The following is a 26671-nucleotide window of genomic DNA, read 5'->3' on the forward strand; positions in this document are numbered from 1 at the left end:
TTAAATGAACTTTAATATGATTATATTACAACTTTTTGAAAATTAATCTATACTCTTATATTTATGAAAATATTTAATTATAGTAAAACAGATACAAATTTATTTGAATGTTAGATAAAATAATACATCTTCTAAGAGAGGTTTTAAATTATAGTTTATCTACAGTACATACGTAGAATAAATAAAATTGTAAACTGTATGTGGATATATTAATATTTATTTAATATTTAATTTACATTGATTACGAAAATAAAGAGCAATAATCGAAAAATTATATATTATAATAATATATTGTATTTACTACACAGAATGTAATTTATATATCAATATTTGTGATATATTAGTTTATTATGTATTATATTATATTATACATTTCTTATGTGTGTATTTAAACTTTACAATCCAATTCAATATTAATATACATGAAATAAGATTTTCAAAATATTTCTGTTCTATGCACATATAGGTATGTATTTACATGTATTTATTAAATGCAAATATAAAACATCAAAAGATTATTTACATGAAAAGTAATTTATTATATAATAACCAATTTTTTAATAACATATTTGATTGTTTAATACTATATTTCTTCTTACAGTTGTAGCTTTACTTCCGTAATATTATTTGCCATCTTTTTTTTTGCATGAAACAAACTTAAATTGAAACATTATTATCACGTACATGGTGATGTTACCGATTATCTAAAAGAAAATTTTTAAATAAATCTAAATACCTTATAAAAGTTATTAATTTTTAAAGTAAGTTATTAATTAATAAAAAATGCTCACTCACCCGAGCGAGAAGTTTTGCGTCTATAGTGAGACCTTTCGCGGAAAATGTATTATTACAATGAAGTATTTGCAAGGAAAATTGTTTTAACTGCAATCGTAAAATAGTGAAATATAGAATTGAAAAATATAATAAATTTAACAGATGTAATATCAAAAACAATTTTGATATATATGAGCCATATTAAGATAACATAAAGATAATATAAAACTTCAATATTTTATTATACTACCTCATCTTTGATTTGTTCATCGGTAGTGCTGTTAAATGCATCATAAATGGAAGTGCTAATTTGTTGAGCTTGATTTTTACCCGTCTCACAAGCCCACACTATTAATATCATTTTTATAAAAAGGTATACCGTGTATAATAGAAAATAAACGTCAAATAAAGTGTACGTTGACAATAAATATTCATTGAACAATTTGTAATATAAAACCACAGAGATTTGAGAAAAGGTTATAACTGTTGTAGCAAGAAGTTGCAAACTAAAGATCATGTTCAACATTTGTACTGCATTGCTGACCGTTAGATGTTGCCTTTTCAGGATCTTGAGCTCCATGATCAAGAATGGATTTCTCTGCTTGTGATAGATTGGTCTAGAAAAATGTGACTCATTGTTTGTGGCTATGACCTTTTTCATGTTTGCCAGATTGTCATTGATTTCTTTAAAACACGCTTTTAATATACAAACGCAATTCATATACAACATGTCCATCTGATATGTGAATAGATGGTTATAGCCTTCAAATACGATCATTTTCAGCCTGGAAATATATATTACTATGATCCCAGCTATAAGAAAACCGATGATGTCCTTAGTGTGAATCAATCTAGATAGCTTCCGATATGATTTCGATGGTATTCTTGAAGAGATTTTTAATATAGTCTGGAGCAAGCGTGTTCGCGGACCAATTAAAATTATCGAGATGGTCATTATAAAGTCGCCAAGCACTAAGGCGCAGTACTGAATAAGATACAGAGGGAAATCGTTTATATTGCTAGGAATATTATATAACATTAGCAATACGTAAATATTATAAAAGCAGATAGTGACAATCCACAGAATGTAATATAGTTTTGAAACTTTGAAAGTCGAAGCATTAATCTTATACGGACGTATTCCAAGAATACGACAAAAAGTGAAACAAGGATACATCAGGGATTGAAAGTCTTTGGCGTTAAACAATCGCCATTCTTCCTTTTTTCGTTTGTTTTTAGATTCTTCACGGAAATTCGTTGATAAATTTAACATGTTTAATGATGTCACAAAAAAACAAGAAATCCAATTGTAGACAACAATCTATAAATTATTAATTTATATAGTTATCAATATATTTTGGTATTAATATAAATGCAGTAGAGACAGCTTCTTTTCTAAATATAACCTTTTTTTTTTTTACTTTTTGTGTTACACGTGAGTAAAGCGATATGAAATCTTCACAGTCGATGTATACTCTATGAATTTAATTTCGAAACTGCGAGTAATTGTAGTCTCCTATAGTGACACAAGATAATCAAGAAACTTTGTTGATGTAACCATGGCATTTTTCGATTGACAATTATCATTTTTGTATGAAAATGAATATGTAATTGCTATGACATGCGACAATATTTGTCAAATCGTCTCCTGTGTAGTAATCCCTGTGGATTGGTAGCTTTCAGAAATGCATTTATAACTTTCTAATGATTGTTTTGAAAGCCTATATTTACATTTTGCATAAAATGTTTGACATCTTTATATTACATATAACTTAATTTGTTTTTTCTTGGTAGTTTGTATATATATATATATATAAATACATAAATTTTTTCATACAGTACATATAATATGTGTCATTTATTATAAATATTTGAAAATATAAAAGATATTTTCTTTTACTTAAATGTTAAATTATTTTATATATATTATAATACCGATATAATTTTTTTTATAAGTTTATATATGTATTGGGTTGGAGGAAATGTTCTGCGGATTTTTTTTAGCTCAAAATTATATACAGAATATATTCGTTGCGAAATTTTTGACTTTCTGAAAGCTTAACATTTTTTCTAAAAATTTGTTTTTAAAAAATATTTCTACGATTTTTTGTTAACGAGAGTTATAGGCGGGTTATATAAACAAAAAAGCATTCTGACTTTGATTGCCCTTAATTCAATTAAGAACAAAAAATTATATGAACATTTTTAAAAAATGATTTTGTAGGAAAAGCTTTCACGATAGATATTCGAAAATTTTCGCAAATTTTTTTTTGGGCGCGTGAAAGACCCATAAACTGAAAAGAAAATTTATCTTTTTTAGCTTGTAGATTTTTTTATATGTTTATAAAAATTACCATACTGAAATTACCATAGTCAAAAATATCAACTTTATACCAACTTTTTGAAAGTAGAGATTTTAAGCGCTTTAAAATCGCTTTTTTAAAATTTAAATTTCGTTTATTTTTAAGATATTGTATATGTAATTTTGAACTGAATAAATCTGCAGAACTTTTTCTTTAATCCAATATATAACTTTACAAATTAATTTTTTTAATTATTTTGATCATTTTTAATGTGAAAATACTGTTGACATTTTTTTCTCGATCAAAATATGTTGTTGATATTTGAATTTTATGCAGCTAATTATAGTGTTTTTGTGAATTTATTAAAATATTTTAAATTAAACTTAATTTATTCTACTATTTTTATTATTGTGTACTAAACCATTAAATTACGCAATTGCTTTGAAGTATAACATCGCATCGTGAAAAATATGTGTGACAAATGTAATGTTAATAAATTGGAATTAGAATACAAGTACAATATTAATAAATTGAAACTAGAATAATACAAGCACAATGCTATTGATTAATCTAACTATTTATCTAGATTAAAATTAATCGACATATTCTCTTTGGTGAAATTCTTAACAGATCATAATCTATAAATTACATGCAGGATGGCTAATCTTTTTTATTTTAGCAATAATAAAAAATATAATGACGAAAGACATCAATGTTATCACGCTAATTTATCAATCGCATTATATTTCGATGAAATGTCCTTTAATCATCGTTAATAAATAAATTAGCTCAAAATGCAAAAAAATATTTAATAAGCTGTTTTTGAAAATTAATTTTAATTATAAAGTCCATTTTAAAAATATGTTTTATTTTTTATCATATTCTGCGAAAAATAAAATTATAATAAATCTAAATTAATTTAAATATTAAACAGGATTAACAAAAGATATTGCTAACAAATTTTAAACTAAAATTATTATATTAACATATTTCTTATATACAAATATATTTATTATATTTGACACACGATACACATAAGCAAGTAAAATACATTCACATAGTAAAGATTTATTTTTGCAATTAAATGTTAACATATAAGGTTTTGTCTCTACACTTATTACGTATGTCTAATGTTGAAACATACACAAAAGAATAAATATTTAAATATTTAAAAGAATATTTTTTTATTTGATTTGATTATCTTTTTTTAATTAGATTGTTTATGCAATATTGTTTGTAACCTTATTACACACTTGATCAGCAATTAAAAATTGTATTAAAATTAATAGATATGTAGTGATGTTACTCACTATCTAAAATTAAAATTATATTTAAATAACCAATACAGTTATTTAAAACAAATAATAATTCACTTACCCCGACGAGAAGTGTTGCGTCTACTATAAGACCCTTAGCGGAAAATGTATTTTCTCGTTGCAGTACTTGTAAGGAAAACAGCTGCAACTATAAAACATCATAATTAAATACAAAATTAAGAAATAATTACTAACTACACAGATTTAATGTAAAAGTTTGACACATGAGATATATTCAAAAAATGTACAAATCAAATTTAATTATTTTATTTACTTCATCTTTGATTTGTTTATCGATAATGTCATTCAATATTTCATGAACGGTGGTACCAATCCTCATGGCCTCATCCTTACTAGTATCACAAGCCCATCCCATCAGCACTATTTTGATGCACTGATACATCAAAGACATTAATAATAACCAATCATAAACTTTGTGGTTTACATTTTTTGCATTAATTTTCCAATGAAACATATAAAAATATAAACAGAAAGTAAGCTCAGCAAAAGTTATAACTATGGTAGCGAGAAGCTGTAGACTGAAAATTGTATTCAACATTTGCACGGCATCACTGATAATCAAATGCTGTTTTCTCAAAGCTTTGAGTTTCATTAGTAGGAATGGATTTCTCTGTTCGTAATAAATCCTCCTCAAAAGATGTGGTTTGTCGTTCATCACAATCTGTCCCAAATTCGTCAGATTATCGTTGATTTCCTTAAAACAGACCTTTAATACACATACGCAATTTATATTATAACATATCCATTTGAAGTATTATCAAGTTCATGTACAGTACGAAAATCTTATCCATGTTATTAAATTCTAATTTAAAATGATAAAATGTTACTTGTCCGATTAAAAAAAAGAATCCAAAAATATCTTTAGCATGAATCAGTTTAGATAGCTTTCGATACGAATCAGGAGGCAGTCTGAGAGAGATTTTCATTATATTTTGGAGTAAGTGCATCCGAGAATCGTTTAAAATATATGTAACAATTGCAATAAACCCGCTGAGTGTAAAAAAACAATTGCGTTCAAAAGTCCAAGCTATGGTATCAAACTTGATTGTTCCAATAATGTTAATTCTACACAGTATTCCTAGTTCGTAAATACAGAGAATGCCTATAATGACGGTTGTCAGAATACAGCGCTGTTTCGTAGTTTCAAAAGTCGAAGCGTTGATGCGATACGGAAATATTCCAAGTATGCGGCAAAAGGTGAAGCAGGGATGCATAAGTGATTGAAAGTCCGTAGCATGGAACAACTGCCATTTTTTCCACATTTTGCACTCAGTGCATCCTCGAAATTTTAATGATATATTTATTATTATCGGTAAAATAGAAGTTCCCTATAACTTATGTCAACAACTTAGATTGTACTGTCCAAAAATGATTAATCTTTATGCTTTAGCATTCACATAATGTTTACAGTGAAGAATTTCTTTCTATATATACTCTTCAAGATTATTTGATAAGTATTCTTCATTGATCTACACTCGGACAATTTTCATTTAAAACTACAGACAATTGCAGCATTGAAATAATATTTAAGCCGTCAATTGTTAGTCATAAAGTAACCATGGTGCTCTTCGATTGGCAATCATCATTTTTGATGTGCAGAGTATAATAAAACAAAACAACAACATAACTATAGTATAACTCAGAAAATCATATGTACATACGTCAAATTAACTGTGCTCTACATGAAGTCACAATTTTCTTAAAGTAATATAACTGAAAAAAATTTTTAATATTAAATTTTTATTGTACATATAAAATACTTAAAATTTCTATATTATAACATTGAAATTTAATATTTGTCACCATTATTCTCGTATGATAAATTTCTATTGCATATTTATACATACTCGTAATTTATTTCATTTTCTTATATATTAAAAGTATTGTACTTTCGAAACTATATTCGTTTATTGATGTTGACATTAATAACGTTTTAATCTCTTAACGAAATAAATTATTCAGTAAGTTCAAAACGATTCACACGCATACATTCACATTTATACATATATTCTTATAATTCCGAAAAAGAAAAAAAATATCTTTACTATATAATAATATATTTTTCGTCCATTAATTAATATACCTCTTTTAGTAAATTATTTGTGTAACACTTATTGCAAGTCTTCCGTTGCAAAAATATGTGGAAGAATTGTACCAAAATTAATGCACATGCAATTACATTAACCACTATCTAAAATTAGAATTATGAAAATAAGCTACATATTGAATTAATTAAGAAGCAAATATTCGCTCATTTACTGCAGTAAGAAAAGTAATTTATATATAACGAAATCCTTTGCGGAGAATGCATTTCCGCGGTGCATTATTTTCAAAAAAACAGCTGCAACTGTAACATGTGAGATTATAGTTAAATACGGGATTACCATTTTACACATTGCAAGATTTCTTTTAGTTAGAAATACATTTTAAAACATTATCTCGTGTTTTATTTGCGCATCTGAAATTATTAAGTATATATAATAATCATAAACGATAGTGCCAATTTCCATGATCTAGTTTTTAACAGTCTCATAGGCTCATACTCATATCAACGTCATTTCTACAAAGTAATACATCATAATTACTAATAAATACAAATCATAAATCTGATTATCCAATTGGTTTAGTATCTTTTTTTTTTCAATGTAATATATAAAAGTATAAGTTAAAAGTGAATTCGACAAAATATAATAGCGAAAAGCTGCAGACTGAAAATCATAGCATCTGCTCTGTGTGCATCATAATCAGCATCACCAAAAGTTGATCACCAAAGGCTGTTTTTAACTCAATTTTTTTAACTCAATGAGTTTTATTAATAATGAATTTCTATTATACAATATCGCATGTTCAATTAAATAGACGAAACCGAGAATATCTTTAGTATGGATCGATCTAGACAGCTTTCAATATGAATTTATGGGCAATTCCGTAAAGACATTCATTACGGTCTAGAATAAATGCATTTGAAGACCACTGAAAATATACAATATGTAATAATCATTATAAGCTACATCATATACTGCTCAAAATGATTATATTTTATATTATGTAGTATTAGTATATATTTTTTTACCGTAAGAATTTCTTTCTGAATATAACTTTTGAATTCTAATTGCGTAAATATAGACTTTTTTCGTTGATCTATACTCAGAAAATTTTAGTCAATAATTGTAAAGTTGTTGCTACCTTGAAATACTAATACCATTTGTTAAAGAAAGTAATCATGGTGATGTTCGATCGGTAATTATTATCTTTGATATTGTGTATTATAAACTACAATATAACAAATTTTGCTTAATTGATATTACAAAGTAATCGTTATAATTAAATTTGTTTCCATTTGTTATAGTGAAATTAATTATTTTGCGCTAAATAAATAGTTATAAAAATACTAAATGTTAATAACAGTAATATTAATAATAAAAAAGGATGTATTGTAATATAGTGGACAAATTAAAAATGAATGTTTCTGCCGAAGCATGAAAATATAATCATGCATACGAATATAACGTGTCACTTAACCTATTATCTCAAAATTACATAGCTTAAAATCATAACGATTGTTTGAAACTATTATTGTTTATATATATATTTTAACTTGTTATCAATTCCTGTTGATCATAAAGATATTAAAAACGTTATTCTTACTTATTTATTTAAAAGAAATAGAAAATATTCATTGTGAATAATAGAGCGTTAAGCCAATTTTAAAATGCAAAATACATTATGAAATAACTTTAGCGGTGACTTTTAATATTTACGATTTAATAATAATAAGATAAAAAAAAAGATAAAATTCTATGCATCAATTACTAGTAATAAAAAGTATACTTTTGTAATAATAATAAAGAAGTTCTTTGAACATTATATGTGTCATAAATTGTAACATAAAACATTGATAAATATTTTATTTCGAATTTTAAATAGCTAAATTTATACAACCATTGTCAGTATAGCATTGATTAGATAGAATAATTTTTTATTCATATATTTATTCGTATATTAAATTTTAAGTTATCGCAGAATGATCAATGATACTTTGAGGATCTGATATACCTATTAATTGAACATTTTTTTTATATGTCAAAAATAATACCAACTCATAACGAAATAATAATTAAACTAATTAATAAATATGAAACAACATTTTTTACAAACACGTTTATTATTATTATTATTATTATTATTATTATTATTATTATTATTATTATTATTATTATTATGCTAAAAGGATACATAACGGAAATGTAAAATATTAAAGACTTATTTCTAAAATGCATTATATAATGTTTTATTTGTATATACATACATACATATGTATACATATTCTTATGTTATAAAAGAGAAAGCCTTAACTATTTAATAATTTCTTTCTGTTAATTATATATTTCTTTTTAATTAAGTTATTTGTGTACTATTATTTACTGTCGTTACGTTGCATAAATGTGCAGTAATAAAAAATTGTATTAAGATTAATAGATATGTAGTTACGTTACTCACTATCTAAAATCAGATTTAAAAATAAACATTAGATTTAAAAATAAACATCGAATTAATTAAAAAGCATAAAATTATTCATTTACCGCAATAAGAAGAGTAACATCCACATTGAGACCTTTCGCAGAGAATATATTTTCGCGATGCAATATTTGCACAGAAAATAGCTGCAACTGTAAAACCTCAGATTATAATACATTTAATTATAAGACTCTAAAACTATTATTGGTCTGATAAATTTTATACAAAAAAGTTGCATTAATAAACGAAATGTCTTTAGACAAACATAAAAATTAAATTTTATTTTTTCATTTACCTCTTCTGTAATTTCTTTATCTGAGGTACTGTTAAGCAAATCATGAACAGTAATTCCAATCTTCATGGCTCTGTCTTTACCGATCTCACAGACCCATACTACCAATGATATCTTTATACAATTAACCGTGGTATGTATCATTGAAGGTATGTGAGAAAATATATCAAATATATTGTCCTCAAATATATTAATTTCCCAATCCGTTATATAATAATATAGATGGAAAGTGAGCTGAGAAAAAGTAATAATTACAGTACAGAGGATGTGCAGACTGAAAATCGTGTTTAGCATCTGCACTGTATCGCTAATTGCTAGATGCTGCTTTTTCAAAGCTTTAAGCTCCATTAACAGGAATGAATTTTTGTTCTCGTGATAGATTCGTCTTGAGAGATGCGGCTCATCGTTTATGATGAGTTCTCGCAAATTTATTAGATTGTCATCGATCCTTTCAAAACAAGCGTTTAATATACAAACACAATTCATATACAACATATCCATTTGAAATATCATCAGATGAATATACGGTATAGGCACTTTATGCCAAGTAAAGTCCAATTTAGAACAATAACACACTTCTATTATAACTCGAAGGAAGAAACCGAAGATGTCCTTGGCATGGATCAGCTTAGATAGTTTTTTATACGAATTGATGGGCAGTTTTGAAGAGACATTCATTATGGTTTGGAACAAGTGCATTCGAGAGCCGTTCAAAATGTATGCGACGACCATCATAAAATTAGCGGATATGTATAAGCAGCTGCGCTCAAGAGCCTTAGGTACATTTCCGACATAAATTGTTCCAGCGATGTTAATCTCATAGAGCACTATCAGCACGTAAATACTGAAAACACCAAGAATGAAGATTGCTAGAATATAACGCTGTTTAGAAATCTCGAAAGTTGAACCATTGATTTTGTACGAAAATATTCCGAGGATACTACTGAAGGTGAAACAGGGATACATCAGCGATTGAAAGTCTGTAGCACGGAACAGCTGCCATTTCTTCCACATTTTGTACTTGGCCCCTCTTTAAAGTTTTGATGGCATTAATTATTACTGTAGTACAACAATTTATAACAATCTTGATTACAGTCAAAAATTTTTATTCGTTATACTTTAATATAAGCATGAGTTTTACTGCGAGATATTTCTGAATGTAGTCTTCTGTTTGTTTATAAATGTACGGTTTTTGACAATCTACACTCGACGAACTTTAGTTAAAAACTGCAAGCGGTTGCTATATCGAAACAATACTTAAGGAATTGTTAGTCATAAAGTAACCATGGTGCTCTTCGATCGGTAATTATTATAACATTGTTGTGCAGAGTATAACATATATGCGTAATCGCCATTACTTATATATACAGAGTGATTTTAACATATTTTGTCACCCATTATGAGTGGGTAGAGAGAATCGAACTGAGTCGAAAAGTCCTCTATCATTTTGCAATTTTCACAATAGTTAACAAAATATTAATTACTAAAAATTACCAAATTGCAATATTGGTCTTGAATAATTTTTTACTCAAATACTATCAACTTTATAGAAAAGCTGCAAGAGACAAAAATCATTTTTTTTCTCATAAAATTCTGAGAATTTTTTCAGAATTTTTTAATACCGTATTTTCTTATGTATTGGTAAAAATAAGCAAATGCAATACTAAAAAGTTGATAAAAAATTCTGAAAAAATTTTTAAAGTTCTATGAGAAGAAAATAAATGATTTTTATCTCTTGCAGTTTTTACACGAGTTGGTCATTTGGATGAAAATTTTAGTCGGCCGCTATTTTTATATCTGTTAATATTGCAAAGTTGAAGGGAGAGGGTAAAAAAGCTTGGAACCTTTCTCCGTTAATCGCCGTGATGCAATTGTTGTCTTAATGCTAAATGTGACGTAATAAAAGTTTTGTTTGAATTTTTTGGACTTGTCAAATATAAATTCGACAGACTTTTGCCGAAAGTGAAAATTCGCTTAGTAAGTGCCTGTTTATCAGTGCTGTATACGAGTATATGTGTTGTCTTCTTATAATTAAAATATATATTTATTATCAAAAAAACATTTTTGTGAGAGAAGCGTCTTGGTGAAATGATCTTCGTGAAACAAACCTTTATTTTCTCGGAATTATAAGATCATGAATAAATGTCAAAATCATTATATATTTAATATAAAATATTTTCATTGCATTGTTTTAGAGAAAAAAATACCCGACATACCTTCGATATCATTTTTCCGAACATGTATTAGGTGTTGGAATTAATTCGTAGCGTTTTACAAGTGATGGGAAGTACTTTCATTAATGTATTTTTTAATGCTCATGTGAAATAAATAACATTCTTTCATTAAAAAACGCTACGAATTAATTCCAACACCTAATATAAAAATGCCCCCACTTTAGTTGCGCAAAATAATATACTAATATAATAATTATACTTTGGAACGAATCAATATAATGTCTTTTTTTAAATTCACGTTTTTTTCTCTTTTCAAATATTCCTAATCATGTACATGCGTATAAATATAACACGTCATTTAAATCTACTGTCTCAAAATTGTATAGCTCAAAACGATTATTAAAAACTATTTTATTATTGTTTATGTATATATTGTAATTTATCAATTTCTGTTGTTTGTAGAGATATTAAAAAGTTAGTTTTACTTGTTTATATAAAAGAAATAGAAGGTACACATTGAGAATTATCTTAATAGAGCGTTAAACCAATTTTATTTGAAAATACAAAATACATTATTAAATAACTTTAACAGTGACATTTAATATTTAATAATAAAATAACAGAAAAAGATAAAATTCTATCTATGAATTGCTAGTGTAATAAAAAATATATACTTTTTATAATGATAATTGAAATTTTATTATAAATTTTTTAAAACTAAATTTTTCTACACCGTTGTCAGTATAGCATCGATTAGATATTAGATACAACAATTTTTTATTTATGTATTTATTCGTATATTAAATCTTAAGTTATCGCAAAATAATCAATAATATTTTGAGGATCTGATATATTTATTAATTGTATACTTTCATATATTAAAAATATATATACAATTAATAAAAATATATAATTAAAATATATTTAAAGTTATACTAGCTCATAACGAAATAAAATTGTTAATAAATTTATTAATTAAAATAAAATTAATAAATACAAAACAATATGTTTTTTTATTATTATTATGCTAAAAGGATACATAAGCGAGAGTGTAAAAGACTTATTTCTAAAATACATCGTATAATGTTATAAATGCATGCATCACAATATATAACGTCTTATCTATATATAGATAGATATGTATACATATTCTTATATTATGAAAAAAAAGGAGAAAACCTTACCTATTTAATAATATCTTTCAATTGTTAATTATATACCTCTCTTTAATTAAATTATTTGTGTATCATTATTGCGTTGCATACACGCACAGTAATAAAAAATTGTACTAAGATTAATAGATATGTGCTTATGTTACGCACTATCTAAAATCAGATTTAAAAATAAATAACACACATCGAATTATTTCTAAAGCAAATAATTATTCATTTACCGCAATAAGAAGAGTAACATCCACAATGAGACCTTTCGCAGAGAATACATTTTCGCGATGCAATATTTGCACGGAAAATAGCTGCAACTGCAAAACGTGAGATTACAGTACACTTAATTACAAGATTCTAAAACTATTAATCTGTAAGATTTTATATAAATATAAAAAGTTACATTAATAAACAAAATGTCTTCAGACGAACATAAAAATAAAATTTTATTTTTTCATTTACCTCTTCTGTAATTTCTTTATCTGAAGTACTGTTAAGCAAATCGTGAACGGTAATTCCAATCTTCATAGCCCTGTCTTTACCGCTCTCACAGGCCCATATTATCAATATTATTTTCATACAATAAATAGTGGTATGCACCATTACAGACATATGATAAAATAAATCAAACGTGCTGTTCTCAGACATGCTAGTTTCCCATTCCGTTATACAGAAGTATAGATGGAAAGTGAGCTGAGAAAAAGTCATAATTATAGTAGCGAGAATGTGCAGACTGAAAACTTCGTTTAACATCTGCACTGTATCACTAATTACTAGATGCTGCTTCTTCAAAGCTTTGAACTCCATTAATAGGAATGAATTTTCATGCTCGTGATAGATCCGCCTCAAGAGATGCGGCTCATCGTTAATAACGAGTTCCCGCAAATTTATTAATTTATCATCGATTCTTTTAAAACAAGCGTTTAATATACAAACACAATTCATATACAACATATCCAGTTGAAATACCATCAGATGAATATATGGTACAGGCATTTTGTACCAAGTAAAGTTCGATCTGATACAATAAAACACTTCTATTATGATTTGAAGAAAGAAACCCAAGATATCTTTGGTATGAATCAGCTTAGATAGTTTTTTATACGAATTGAGGGGCAGTTTTGAAGAAACATTCATTATGGTTTGGAGCAAGTGCATTCGAGAGCCACTTAAAATGTATGCGACGACCGCCATAAAAGTAGCGGATATGTATAAGCTGCTGCGTTCAAGAGTCTTAGGTACATTTTCGACATAGATTGTTCCAGCGATGTTAATCTCATAGAGCACTATCAGCATATAAATACTGAAAACACCAAGAATGAAGATTGCTAGAATGTAACGCTGCTTAGAAATCTCGAAGGTTGAACCACTGATTTTGTACGGAAATATTCCGAGAATATTGCTGAAGATGAAGCAGGGATACATCAGCGATTGAAAGTCTGTAGCACGGAACAGCTGCCATTTCTTCCACATTTTGTACTTGGCGCTTCTGTAAAGTTTTAATGACATTAATTATTTTCGGTGTACAACAATTTATAACAATCTAGATACAGCTAAAAATTTTTATTCGTTATACTTTAGTGTAAGCATGAGTTTTACTGCGATAGATATTTCTGAATGTAGTCTTCTGTTTGTTTATAAATGTACGGTTTTGACAATCTACACTCGACGAACTTTAGTGAAAACTGCAAGCGGTTGCTATATCGAAACAATACTTAAGGAGTTGTTAGTCATAAAGTAACCATGGTGCTCTTCGATCGGTAATTGTTATAACATTGTTGTGCAAAGTATAACACATATGCGTAATCGTCATACTTATATATATATATATATATATATATATATGTATATATAACTCACCACAATCATATATATATGTGTCAAATAGAGAATAGTGACTACGGCATACATGATCAGTAATATTTTAAAGTCTTTAACTGTTTCTGAGACATACAACTTAATTCTCGGAACGTACATTTAATTCTCAACTACACGAGTGGATCATTTGGACTCGGATGAAAATTTCAGTCGAGCGTTATTTTTGTATCTATTAATATTGCAGAGTTGAAGTGAAGAGGTAAAAAAGATTGAAAGATTATTCATTTTCATGTAAACTACATATTTTCATTAAAAGGGCTGAGAATTAATTTATACGACTATACTTTCAGAATATTTCTGATCATGATCATTTACATGTAGCATAGTCAAATGTTGTTACTCTCTAGTTTTAAATATTTTTAAAGGTTTTAAAGATTTTTATTGAATATATAAGGTATTATGTTGAATATGTAAGGTTTAATATTTCTATGCCGCAACTTTAAGAATGTGTGTGATATATAATTATAATGTTTAAAAATATTCAAAACTTTTTATTTTTTGCTATTGTTTATTTTTTATTATTATTTATTTCAAATAGCATTATAACTTCTTGTTTATATGAGGCATTAAATAACAACAATTTATATGTACAAACGAAATAATATATATTAAACCGCCTGAATGGCGCTAATCCCATGTTAATTTAAAATGTCAAATATACGTTTAAATTTTTAAAATTTTTTAAAAATTTTTTAAACTTTAGGATAAATAATATTTTAATAATACTTCCCATGATTCAACAATATCAAAATACTAAGAATAGATAAAATTTTGATATTAATTATTAACAAAAACGAATAAGTTATCTGTAATGACAACGAATAAAATTCTTGAGAATTACATATATCACGTATAACGTCACACATACAGTCTACATTGAATTTTATATGTATTAATATTTGATCGAAAATGTTGCTTCTTTTGTATTTAAGTAATGTTTTTATATAAACGATTTTGTTTAGAATACTATTGAAATTTTATTTTAAATTGTTCATGGCTATATTTCCACTAATCATTGTCTATATGATATCGATAAAATACTGCTTAATTTCTTTTTATTTATATTTTTATATATTAAACCTTGAGTTATTGCAAAACGATGCATGCACTCAGAGATACAAGTCATATGATAACTAAATTTGTAGAAATAGCGCCTCAATATACATATTATTAAATTCTAATGAGATACTAGATTAAGTGAACTAAGAAAATATAGCAACATTAACTGCATAATTAATTACAAATGATCAATATTACTATATTTTCTTAGTTCACTTATTTATTATTTTTATTAAAGTTTTATAATACATAGTTACAAATTTGTATATGCATTTCTTATTTATTTTTGTCTTCCAAGTTTGAAACCAACGCTGCGCATTTTATTATAAGCTGAATGGTTTTTTTCTAGGGAGAAACTGAACTCTGATACGTCCCTCTGATAACAATGCCGTGTACTGTTCGTGCCGAGCGACTTTAGAGAAAAGATTTTTAATGTATTTCTTAAAGTTACCTCAACAATGATTAATTAATTATATGCTATAAAATATTTTATTAAAAAAAAAAAGTTTTGTCTAAATTAGAAAAATGTAAGTATTATATCTATTTGCATGAAGTGCGAGTAACTACTCAAGTAACTGTAGTTGAATCACTATTTTATTATCAATTAATAGTTCATACAATTTAATACTATGACTATATTTTTATAACATTCAGCACTACTTCAGTTTCTTTTACTTTATAAAAGTAGTTACTTCAATTGCAAAAGTTGTCAAATTTATAGTTGCCAGAACTATTTCATTTTCTCTCAGTGTAGATATTTTGAAGAGAAAAATCTGAAATATTATTATATAATTAAATGTTTTCTTATACATTAAAAGTAATTTCAAAATTGTATTAGCTTATTGATAATAAACATTAATATTTTTTTTAGTTAGAATATTTAATAAGCTCAAAATAATATCTTTTACAAATGTATTTATTCAAAGTATAATTAAACAAAAGGAAATATAAATACATACATTAATTGAATACTGTTATAAGGATTTGTCCATACATATATATATTTGTGCACGTATTTTTATAATACTAAAAAAAAGAGTATTTTTGCTATTTAATAATATATTTTTTACTATTAATTAATATCTTTCTTAGAAAATTATTTCTGTGTTATTACTTGCTAGCCCTCCGTTACAAATTGGCGTGGTAAGCAAGAATTGTAATAAAATTAGTACATACGTAGTTACGTTACCCACTATCTAAAATCAAAATTATGAAAATAAACAATACGTATTGAATTAAGAAGCAAATAATCGCTCACTTACTGCAGTGAGAAGAGTAGCATCCATAACGAAACCCTTCGCGGAAAATGCATTTCCGCGATGCATTATTTGCAAGGAAAATAGATGCAACTGTAACACGTGAGATTAAAGTTAAATACAGAATTACCATTATTAACTCTGCAAGATTTCTTTTAGTTAAAGATACTTTTTTTTAAAATTACCTCGTTTTTTATTTGCGCATTCGAAATATTATTAAATAGATCGTGAACGGTGGTGCCAATTTTCATGGCCTGATTTTTACCAGTTTCACAGGCCCATACTATCAACCCTATTTTTATAGAGTAATATGTCATAATCACTAACAAATATATATCATAAATCTCGTTGTCCAGATGATTCGTTAACGTGCCACTTTTCCAATGCACTATATAAAAATACAGATAGAAAGTGAGTTCGGCAGATGTCATAACTGTAGTAGCAAGGAGTTGCAGACAAAAAATCACGTTTAACATTTGCACTGTATCGCTGATCACCAGATGCTGTTTCTTCAAAACATTGAGTTCCATTAACAGAAATGGATTTCTACGTTCGTAATAGATTTGCTTCAGGAGAGATGGCTTATCCTTTATCGCATGCTTTTGCAGATTTATCAGATTATCGTCAATTCTTTTGAAACAAGCTTTTAATACACAAACACAATTCATATATAGCATATCCATCTGAAACACTATCAGATTAAGATACGGTACAAACGCTTTGTGCCAATTATTGGAATCCAACGTATAACAATAGAACATCGTTAGTCCGATTAAATAGATGAAACCGAAGATATCCTTAGTATGAATCAATCTAGATAGCTTTTGATATGAATTGGTAGGCAATTTTGAGGAGATATTCATTATAGTCTGGAGCAAGTGCATTCGACGACCACTTAAAATGTATGTAATAACCGCGATAAAATTACCGAGTATATAAAAACAGTTACGCTCAAGTGTCTTAGGTATTCCTCTGAATTTGATCGTTCTAGCAATGTCAATCTCATAAAGCACTTCTAACTCATAAATGCAGAGAATACAGAGGACGACAGTTGGTAATACGTAACGCTGTTTAGAAGTTTCGAAAGTTGAACCGTTGATTTTGTATGGAAATATTCCAAGAATATTGCAGAAGGTGAAGCAGGGATACATCAATGATTGAAAATTCGTAGCATGAAACAATTGCCATTTTTTCCACTTTTTACACTTGATACACCCTTGGAATTTTGTTGATAAATTGAGCATTATTGGCAGGATATATAATAAGTATACAGCACCTACATTATATGCTATGCTGCACAAAATTAATTTTTATATTATAATATTAGTATATTATATTGTGACAGAGAGTTTCTTTCTAAATATATATTCTAATAAATACATAAACTAACATAGACTTTTTTTGGATCTACACTCAGAGCATTTCAATTAATAACTACGAGTTGTTACTGCCTTGAAATACTAACATCGTTTGTTAGTAGAAAGTAACCATGGTGTTCTTCGATCGGTGATGATTAATTACCTTTGTGCATTATGAGTTAAAAATATAGCAATTTTTGCTTAATATTACAAAACATGTATTATAGTTTATATGACTTATTTTCTTGCACTAATTAAATAATTAATAAAATATTAAATATTAATAATATGAAGAAAAGATGTATTCTAATGCTATAGACAAATTAAAAAGCAATATATCCAGATATATTTTTATTAATTATTGATATAGTATCGATATAGTATCGATGAAAAATAAAAGCTTAATATCTTTCCATATTTATTTTTGTTATAATATTAAACATTAAGTCATTGCAGATTGATGCATTATATTTTGAAAAGAAATTTGAAACATTAATTTAATATTTTCTTACATATTAGAAATACATATTCGAAATTATATTATCTTATTAACATTATTAACATTATTAACATTATTAACATTATTATGTTTTAATTTTGTAATGAAATAATAGGTAGATTACTCAAAGTTGATAATTTTCACAAATATTATTATACCTCAAAGTTATACATAAACGAGAGAGAGAAAAAGAAAGAGGGAGAATAGAAGGATCTATTTTTGTAATTGAATATTGTATATGCATGATATAAAAATTTGCATGTATATGTATATGTATATATGTATATATATATATATATATATATACATACATACATACATACATACATACATACATACATACATACATACATACATACATACACATATTCTCATACGTTGAGAAAAAAAGAGAGTATCTTGACTATTTAATAATATGTTTTTTTTTATTAATTAACATATCTCTTTTTCGTAATATATTTGTGCAACATTATTTATTAACTCTTCATTGCAAAAATTCATGACAATTATGAATTGTATTAAGATTAGTAGATATACATATAATTACGTTATCCACTATCTAAAATTAGAATTATGAAAATAAACAATACATATTGAATTAATTGAGAAACAAATAGTTCACTTACCGTAGTGAGAAGAATAATATCCACAATGAAATTCTTTGTGGAGAATGCATCTTTTGGAGTGTATTATTTAAAAGGAAAACGACTGCAATTGCAACATATGAAGTTAGAATATAAGTTAATTGCAAGATTAAAAATATCATAACTATTATTAATTCTGCTATTCGTTTCAGTTAAAGTATTTTTTAATAAAAATTTCTTTGTTTTCAATTTGTATGGAATAAAATTATTGAGCATATAAAAACCAGTTACGAAATAAAATAGAGGAAGCCAGAGATGAAAGTAACGATTTTACTGCTAAAAGTTTCTCATCTAAATTACTACACTTTTTTTAATTTTAGAAAATAGATTATCACTTCTCTATTTATCATTTAGTATTAATAAGAACAATTCAAAGAATGATTTTTTAAAATAGTTAAACATGTTTTCTTTCAGAAACTATACTGAACTAGAAACTACTTTGTTGCTTGTTATTACTTGCTATTACAGTCCTACTCCTATGTTATAATAATGACTAAGAACGATTGTTTATTTAAATATAACACATTTTAAAATAACTTTTAAGAAAGTATTTAAGGAATAGAAAGTAGTTTATTACTACTTTACAATCAAACTGTTTTACCAATCTATAAACTTATAATAACAAGTAATCATTTATCTAAATAAAGCAAATGGATGAGAGGGCATACGTGCATGCTATTTAAATATACACTTAAAAATTTACAGTCATATTTACAAAGTATTTACAAAGTATTACACAAGTAGTACACTTTTGGAATATATATAAGAAAAGAAAGATAAGCATATATGGGCATTCCATGCACTGCATTCATTTTTTTAGAGCGAATTATTGGAATAAAATACACAAGAAGAAAAAACAATCTCGTTTTTATTAGAAAAGAATCAATTTTTCTTCTTTTTTTTGTTTTATTTCTTGTTATTTTTTATCATTTTCCATGAACAAATTTTTTTTGTATTAAATTAATTTTTTACTTCTTCGACTTTAATTTTTATTTTTGTAAATTAGTCGTTATTGCTCATTTTCTTGCGTGTTTCTTTTTTCTGACTTTCCAATTAATCGATCTTTGAATTGGCACAAAAATAACAATGTGTTATTTTTGTTCCTAGATAGATTTTCTTCAGATATATTTTTTTTTTTTATAAATATTTTAAATATACAAAAGTTAAACATGAAAATAAATTTTAATTTATTATTACACTAATATATAATAAACAAACAATTATATAATACTATAAATTATTATTATATAATAATTAGCAATTATATAAATAAAATTAATATAGTATGTATAAAAATAATATTGAATTGAAACATTACTTTTGATGTGATTTTTCATAAACGTACTGTACAAATAATCGATCAACTTAACGTCTCACGCTTTATTTGAATAGAATCAAAGCAATCAATATGAAAACATGCATAAAATTTTATGTACATGTATACAAATAATATATATATATATATACTTTTTAATTATAAATACATTAAATTTATAATGTAATGTCATGAAATTAAATTCAAATTGTGTAATTTAAAAGTTAATAAAATTAAAAACATTTCTAACAATGTAAGTACAAGAATACCATTAAATTATGCTGTGTATATATTGCGAAACAACTAATATTATCGCGAAGGGCGTGAATAACAAATGTAATATCGTAAAATGAATCAAGCTATAATGCAAATGCAACACTACTATCTAGATTAGAATTAGTCGACTTTCTATCTTGACAGATGAAATTGTTAACATTTACGTCATGTTCTACAAATAACATAAATAGAACAAGATCAATTTTCGTATTTTAAGAATAGCAGAGATCGGATTTTACCACACGAATTTCATTATTGTAATAATATATAAATTAAATTAATTGCTTTAAATTTTTTGTTGATAAATGGATGGCAGACAACAAATATCTCTAAGTAACTATTTAACAGGCCGTTAGATTTTTTTTTATTTTTGCGCTAGAAATCTTAATACTGACTTATTGATATTTATATTGATTTGTTTTACTTTAATGTAAGAGCAACAAAAGTGTAAATTGTTATATGACCTAATTATACTAAAAATAAAATTTTTTTGTAAATACATCTGAATGTTTTACGTGATACATTTAAAACATTGATGATAAATAAAACATGTTAAGTTGCAATTAGATCTTAATACTTAAGTAGTATAAAATATAATTGCAATTTAATATTGTTTAAATGTATCATGTAAAACATTATACATACATTAATAAAAAAATTTTCATTTTTAATATAATTAGACTCGTTTTAATCTCTTTTTGTTGTACTTACATCAAAGTTCAATCGATATATTGTAAATATCAATAAATAAATATAAATTAAGATTTCTACATACACATGTATACATATACATATATATACGTGTGTATTTTATTAAAACATTCTAATAAAAAATATCATTTTCTATTGTTAAAATAGATATTTACTCATTTGATTACACTACCTTTTCATTTCAGTGAATTATTTGTGTAATATTTCTGGCAATTTCATCATCGCAATAATATTTCATTTTTAAAAATTGTATTAAAATTAATAAATACGTGCTGATACTACCCACTATCTAAAATAAAATTAAAAAGATGAATAAATCACTTTGTAAATGTAAAAACAAATGAAATATAATGAATGATAATTTACCGCAGTGAGAAGCGTCGCATCCATAATAAGACTCTTTGCGGAGAATGTATTATCGCGATGAAGAAGTTGCAAGGAAAACAACTGCAACTGCAACATTAGATCGTAAATTAATTAATAACAAAATCAGAAAATACAATTATAAATTCATATTATTTTATACATTAAATGTAAAATATTAGATATCATAAGGTACGTAGAGAAAATTTTCTTTTAAAATTTATCCTAAAAATATAATAGTTGTGGTACAATACAATATTTTAAAGATTTTTACCAGGCACTTCAGTAAAATTAATTAAATTTATTTTATACTTTGTTTTTTATTTTATTAATGAATGAAAGAGATTTACATTAAAATTCTTCGAAATACATTATTGTCTCACGATTTTCATATTTGCAGGAGGGGGCGGGGGGTAAACTTTAAGAAAAAAATTCTCTCCGTGGGTGTACGTATATATATATGGTAAACTTTAAGAAAAAATTCTCTCCGTGGATGTATGTATGTATATATATATATATATATATATATATATATATATATGTATAAATTAAATTACATTTTTTATTACCTCGTTTTTTATTTCATTATCGTCGATATTGTTAAGCATGTCATGAACAGTGGTGCCAATCTGCAGAGCTTGATTCTTGCCGGTCTCACAGGCCCATATTATCAACATTATTTTTATAAAATAGTACATTATATTCATTATCAAGAACGTATTATAAATATGATCTTCTAAATTAATTACGATTATGCCTCCTTGCCAATACAATATTTGATAGTAGAGATTGAAAGTTATCCGGGTAAAAGTTAAAATTACAGTAGCGAGGAGCTGTAAACTGAAAATTATGTTCAGCATTTGCACTGTGTTACTAATCATCAGGTGTTGTTTTTTCAATGCCCTTAATTCGATCAGCAATAATGGATTTCTTTGTTTGTAGCACATTTTGTCGGGATGATATACCATCGTATACTCTCGCATGTTTTCCAAATTATCATTGATTCTCTTGAAACAAGCCTTTAGTATACAAACACAATTCATATACAACATATCCATATGAAATGTCAACAGATTAATATATATTATGTAAATTTTGATTATAAAATGCATATTTATCTTGCAATATATCAGCATTTGAAGAAGTAAAAACAAGGATCCTAAGAGATCCTTAGCGTGAATTAATTTAGATAGCTTCTGATATAATTCCGAAGGCAATTTTGATGAAATGTCTTTTATGGTTTGAAGCAAATGCATTCGCGGACCGCTTAAAATGTACGTAACAACTACTATAAAACTACTGAGTATGTAGAAGCTATTACAGTTAAGTTTTGTGGGTATACTTATATCTGGGTACTTCATAGAAAAGTTGATGAGATAGAGAATGTACAATAAGGAAATGACGCAAACACCGATAATAATGGTTGAAAGGATATAATGTGGTGTGGAAATCTCAAAGACCAATGCATTAATCTTATACGGAAACATTCCAAGCATGTAGCAATATGTGAAGGAAGGATACATCAATGATTCAAAATCCGTAGCGTGAAATAGCTTCCATTTTTTCTGCATTTTGCCATTAGCCCATCTTTGCAATTTTGACGATGAACTGAACATAATTAATAATTCATGAAAGAACAGCTTAAAATTATTAATTATTTTATAAATGCACTTTATCAATAAGTGGAACGTAATTGCGATAGCTTTATTCTTGTTGTTATGTCTTTAATTTGTTTCCTTACAACAAATATGTATACTGATAGAACTTTTCACTGTCGATCTACTCACACTGAATTGAAATTTTAAACTACAAGAAATTTTTTTCGCATCAAATGGAATTCAAAGAGTTACTTGTTTATAGTTGTAAAGTAACCATGACACCCTTCGATCGACATCATTGAAGTATAGGACAACGAATAATATGTAATTCCTGTGAATTATATATACACGAAGCAATAGATGTAGACTGTATAGTGACTCTTTCAAGGATTCATTAATAAATACAGACCATTAAAAAATTCTACATTTTTCTATTTCGCGAGTGAGATGATCATATCATGATTCTTTGAGTTTCAGTCTTTTTAGTTTCACAAACAATATATACACACACACACACACACACACACACACACACACACACACACACACACACATTACATATACACGAATATGTAATTCAAGATGCAAAAATATTATAATATTTATTTTCTACTTATTCAAAATGTTATTATTAATATTTAATTTCTGAGCTTAATTTACTGATTAATTACGAATTACAAATTTTGAGTATTTATTAAAATATAGTAAATTAAATTTTATATGTGTGTGTGCGTGCACGCATAAATATTTTACATATGAGTACGATTATATAAATTATGCGTACATTTTGAAACCCATTGGTATGTATGTATTGTTGAGAAAAGCCATATGAGCAAATATAATATTGTAAAATATGTCAAGTTATTATGATGCAACGCCTTATCTAAATTAGAATTAGTAGATTTTTATCTCGACTGATGAAAGTTAATATTTACGTCATAGTCTACAGACTATTGTAGAATGGCCACAAGTTTATCTAAGAAGATTAATTTTTGTATTTTAATAACGATAAAGAGATCAGATGATGAGACATGAATTTATTATTGCGATAATGCATGTGTCGAATATTGCTTCAATTTCATTTATTATTGATAAATAAAGTTTAAAGAGCAAATATACCTCCAAGGAACTGTTTACATAATCTGTTATATTTTTATACATTTTCTACATGTTATATATTTTAATTTATACAGACTTATTAATACTTACATTGATTTATTTTATGTAAGAGCAGTAAAAACAGTAAATTATATATGACAGATCTAATTATGCTAAAAATTAAATTTTTTTGTAAATTTATCTAAAATATGCCAAAGAGTTTGCGGGTTATCATCGTGTATCGTGATCCATTGCAAATGCTAATGTTTTGTGAATCTTGCCGTTTACTTCATCAAAATATGAAAATTGAGCCTTGAAGCGCGTGCACAACTTCTGTGTTGTTTAGAAGTACTAATAAAATAGACATTTACTCATTTTTTCATTTCAGTGAATGTGTGTAGAATTTATAGCAATTTTTTCCTCGCAATAATATGTCATGTTCAAAAATTGCACCAAGATTAATAAATATGTGCTGATGCTACCCATTATCTAAAACCAAATTTTTTTAAAATGAATAAAACTTTTAATACATAAAAACAAATGAATAATAATTTACCGCTGTGAGAAGCGTCGCGTCCATAGTAAGACTCTTTGCGGAGAACATATTATCGCAATGCATAATTTGTAAAGAAAACAACTGCAACTGCAACATCAGATCGTAAATTAATTAATAACAAAATTGCAAAATGTAATTATAAATTTATTATATGTAATGTATAAATATCACATTAGAGATCATATGGTACATAATCATTAAAATTTATAAATTAAATTATATTTTTTATTACCTCCTATTTGATTTCATTATTATCGACACTATTAAGTACGTCATGAACAGTGGTGTCAATCTGCAGAGCCTGATCCTTGCCGGTCTTACAAGCCCACACTATCAATACTATTTATAAAATAATATATTGTGGATATTATCAAAAATATGCGATAAATATAATTGTCTATATAAAAAATGGATATGTTCATTTTCCAATATAATATATAAAAATAGAGCATGAAAGTGATCTGGGTAAAAGTCATAATTATAGTAGTGAGAAGCTGTAAACTGAAAACCATGTTCAGCATTTGTACTCATCCATCGTATGCTCCCGCATATTTCCCAGATTATCATTAATTCTTTTGAAACAAGCCTTTAGTATACAAACACAATTCATATACAACATATCCATATGAAATATCATCTGGGTAGCGTATAATATAAAAATCTGTATTATAATCGTATTATAATCAGATATTATAATATGGATACTTGTATATAGTGGAAGCAGTTGAATAATAATAAGAAAGAAGGAACCTAAGAAATCCTTGGTGTGAATTAATTTGGATAACTTCTGATATGATTCCGGAGGTAATTTTGAAGAAATCTCCTTTATAATTTGAAGCAAACGCATTCGCTCAAAATATACGTGACAATCGCTATAAAACCACTGAATATGTAGAAGCAACTATGACTGAGCATTTTGGGTATTATTTGGTATCCACTTCCAAAAATATCAAATATATAGAGAATATATAAACAGTACAATAAAGAAACGATGCACACACAAATGACGATAGTTGAAAAAATATAACGTGGTGTAGAAGTCTCGAAGATCGAAGAGTTGATTTTATATGGAAATATTCCAAGAATGTAGCAAAATGTGAAGGAAGGATACATCAATGATTCAAAGTCCGTAGCGTGGAACAGTTGCCATCTTTTCCACATTTTATCATTGACTCATCTTTGTAATTTTCACGACGAAGTGAACATGATAGTAGTAGGATGTCACGAAAGAATAATCTAAGAATTATTAATCATTTTATATCATCATTTTATGCACTTTGTCGTCAAGTAGAATGTGATTGCGAGATCTTTATTCTTAAATATTTTTGGAATTTGTCTTTTTTACAATGAATATGTGCACTGATATGGATACTCTTCACTTCGATCTACTCATACTGAATTTTAATTTAAGACTGTAAGAAGTTTTTACATCAAATGATACAAATTTTCAAAGAATTTCTGTTAGTTGTCAAGTAACCATGGTGCTCTTTAATAAATAT

General features: G+C 26.3%; 7 protein-coding genes and 1 pseudogene across 12 annotated transcripts in view; 1 reads left to right on the forward strand and 7 right to left on the reverse strand.

The window, feature by feature from the left end:
• LOC105150915 (agrin) overlaps positions 1-26671 on the forward strand; it is a 717341-nt gene that overhangs the window by 465806 nt on the left and 224864 nt on the right. The gene's annotated exons all lie outside the window — the stretch shown is intronic.
• On the reverse strand, positions 595-2051 carry LOC147907582 (uncharacterized). Its single transcript, XM_087412400.1, is given in 4 exon segments — positions 595-647; positions 649-704; positions 796-882; positions 1025-2051. Coding segments are annotated over 4 exon segments (1218 nt in total). The 5' UTR covers positions 2048-2051; the 3' UTR covers position 595.
• LOC147907583 (uncharacterized) lies at positions 2205-5737 on the reverse strand. The gene is given in 4 exon segments (XM_087412402.1): positions 2205-4390; positions 4455-4541; positions 4668-5147; positions 5149-5737. Coding segments are annotated over 4 exon segments (1188 nt in total). The 5' UTR covers positions 5677-5737; the 3' UTR covers positions 2205-4297.
• On the reverse strand, positions 8606-11790 carry LOC147907584 (uncharacterized). The gene is made up of 3 exons (XM_087412407.1): positions 9228-11790; positions 8998-9084; positions 8606-8917 (listed from the first exon to the last, which is right to left on the reverse strand). The coding sequence occupies exons 1-3, from the start codon at positions 10236-10238 to the stop codon at positions 8813-8815; spliced, it is 1203 nt and encodes a 400-aa protein (XP_087268533.1). The 5' UTR covers positions 10239-11790; the 3' UTR covers positions 8606-8812.
• On the reverse strand, positions 11933-14075 carry LOC147907585 (uncharacterized). Its single transcript, XM_087412405.1, has 3 exons — positions 13024-14075; positions 12792-12878; positions 11933-12723 (listed from the first exon to the last, which is right to left on the reverse strand). The coding sequence occupies exons 1-3, from the start codon at positions 14068-14070 to the stop codon at positions 12634-12636; spliced, it is 1224 nt and encodes a 407-aa protein (XP_087268531.1). The 5' UTR covers positions 14071-14075; the 3' UTR covers positions 11933-12633.
• On the reverse strand, positions 16076-19684 carry LOC105150911 (uncharacterized). The gene is made up of 3 exons (XM_011064300.2): positions 16940-19684; positions 16761-16847; positions 16076-16694 (listed from the first exon to the last, which is right to left on the reverse strand). Exons 1-3 carry the CDS (start codon positions 17996-17998, stop codon positions 16587-16589), a joined length of 1254 nt encoding a protein of 417 aa, XP_011062602.2. The 5' UTR covers positions 17999-19684; the 3' UTR covers positions 16076-16586.
• LOC147907586 (uncharacterized) lies at positions 20369-25124 on the reverse strand. The gene is made up of 3 exons (XM_087412366.1): positions 22490-25124; positions 21924-22010; positions 20369-21846 (listed from the first exon to the last, which is right to left on the reverse strand). Exons 1-3 carry the CDS (start codon positions 23534-23536, stop codon positions 21739-21741), a joined length of 1242 nt encoding a protein of 413 aa, XP_087268492.1. The 5' UTR covers positions 23537-25124; the 3' UTR covers positions 20369-21738.
• On the reverse strand, positions 25001-26567 carry LOC147907587 (uncharacterized; annotated as a pseudogene).

This window comes from Acromyrmex echinatior, chromosome 13 (assembly GCF_024713525.1).
Source record: "Acromyrmex echinatior isolate Ae372 chromosome 13, ASM2471352v2, whole genome shotgun sequence".
Lineage (NCBI taxonomy): Eukaryota > Metazoa > Arthropoda > Insecta > Hymenoptera > Formicidae > Acromyrmex > Acromyrmex echinatior.

Coding starts and splice junctions, on each gene's coding strand:
- LOC147907586 (XM_087412366.1), bottom strand. CDS start 23,536: ATGTTCAGTTCATCGTCAAAATTGCAAAGATGGGCTAATGGCAAAATG. Junction 22,011..22,489: donor ATAATGAAATAAAAAACGAG/GTAATAAAAAAT, acceptor CTAATGTTGCAG/TTGCAGTTGTTTTCCTTGCA. Junction 21,847..21,923: donor ATGCGACGCTTCTCACTGCG/GTAAATTATCAT, acceptor ATTTTATTTTAG/ATAGTGGGTAGTATCAGCAC.
- LOC147907585 (XM_087412405.1), bottom strand. CDS start 14,070: ATGTCATTAAAACTTTACAGAAGCGCCAAGTACAAAATGTGGAAGAAA. Junction 12,879..13,023: donor ATAAAGAAATTACAGAAGAG/GTAAATGAAAAA, acceptor CACGTTTTGCAG/TTGCAGCTATTTTCCGTGCA. Junction 12,724..12,791: donor ATGTTACTCTTCTTATTGCG/GTAAATGAATAA, acceptor ATCTGATTTTAG/ATAGTGCGTAACATAAGCAC.
- LOC105150911 (XM_011064300.2), bottom strand. CDS start 17,998: ATGCTCAATTTATCAACAAAATTCCAAGGGTGTATCAAGTGTAAAAAG. Junction 16,848..16,939: donor ATGCGCAAATAAAAAACGAG/GTAATTTTAAAA, acceptor CACGTGTTACAG/TTGCATCTATTTTCCTTGCA. Junction 16,695..16,760: donor ATGCTACTCTTCTCACTGCA/GTAAGTGAGCGA, acceptor TTTTGATTTTAG/ATAGTGGGTAACGTAACTAC.
- LOC147907584 (XM_087412407.1), bottom strand. CDS start 10,238: ATGTGGAAGAAATGGCAGCTGTTCCGTGCTACAGACTTTCAATCGCTG. Junction 9,085..9,227: donor ATAAAGAAATTACAGAAGAG/GTAAATGAAAAA, acceptor GAGGTTTTACAG/TTGCAGCTATTTTCTGTGCA. Junction 8,918..8,997: donor ATGTTACTCTTCTTATTGCG/GTAAATGAATAA, acceptor ATCTGATTTTAG/ATAGTGAGTAACGTAACTAC.